Consider the following 427-nt stretch of genomic DNA (forward strand, 5'->3'; position numbering starts at 1 on the left):
ACGGAGACAAACACAGAGAAACAGTACCCCTGGCTTGACAGACGGAGACAAACACAGAGAAACAGTACCCCTGGCTTGACAGACGGAGACAAACAGAGAAACAGTACCCCTGGCTTGACAGACGGAGACAAACAGAGAAACAGTACCCCTGGCCTGACAGACACAAATGATCTTGTTTGCTCAGAACCAATAGTTACAAAAGTGCAAACTCTAAATGGAATCAAGTGGCTGAAATACCCATCCTATACTATGACTTGTCAGTTACATAAACAACCATATCAAAGCAGTCAGCATTCAAAAGTCAGTATTCACACTTGGATAGCCAAAGCCACCATGAGGACACGAACAGGCAGACCTGTACAGCTGACACCAGACCTGTACAGCTGACACCAGACCTGTACAGCTGACACCAGACCTGTACAGCTGA

General features: G+C 46.6%; 1 protein-coding gene across 2 annotated transcripts in view; it reads right to left on the reverse strand.

Annotated features, from left to right (window-relative positions):
- Positions 1-427, reverse strand: part of sptlc1 (serine palmitoyltransferase, long chain base subunit 1) — a 24429-nt gene that overhangs the window by 6549 nt on the left and 17453 nt on the right. The window contains exon 12 of one of the 2 annotated variants that reach the window (XM_023984688.2): positions 126-153. In XM_023984688.2, coding sequence (XP_023840456.1) covers positions 126-153 — 28 coding nt within the window. Of the gene's footprint in view, positions 1-105; positions 416-427 lie in introns of those variants that run through there. The other variant, XR_011479646.1, reaches the window with a different exon arrangement.

Source organism: Salvelinus sp. IW2-2015, linkage group LG4q.1:29 (genome assembly GCF_002910315.2).
Source record: "Salvelinus sp. IW2-2015 linkage group LG4q.1:29, ASM291031v2, whole genome shotgun sequence".
In the NCBI taxonomy this organism is placed as follows: Eukaryota; Metazoa; Chordata; class Actinopteri; order Salmoniformes; family Salmonidae; genus Salvelinus; species Salvelinus sp. IW2-2015.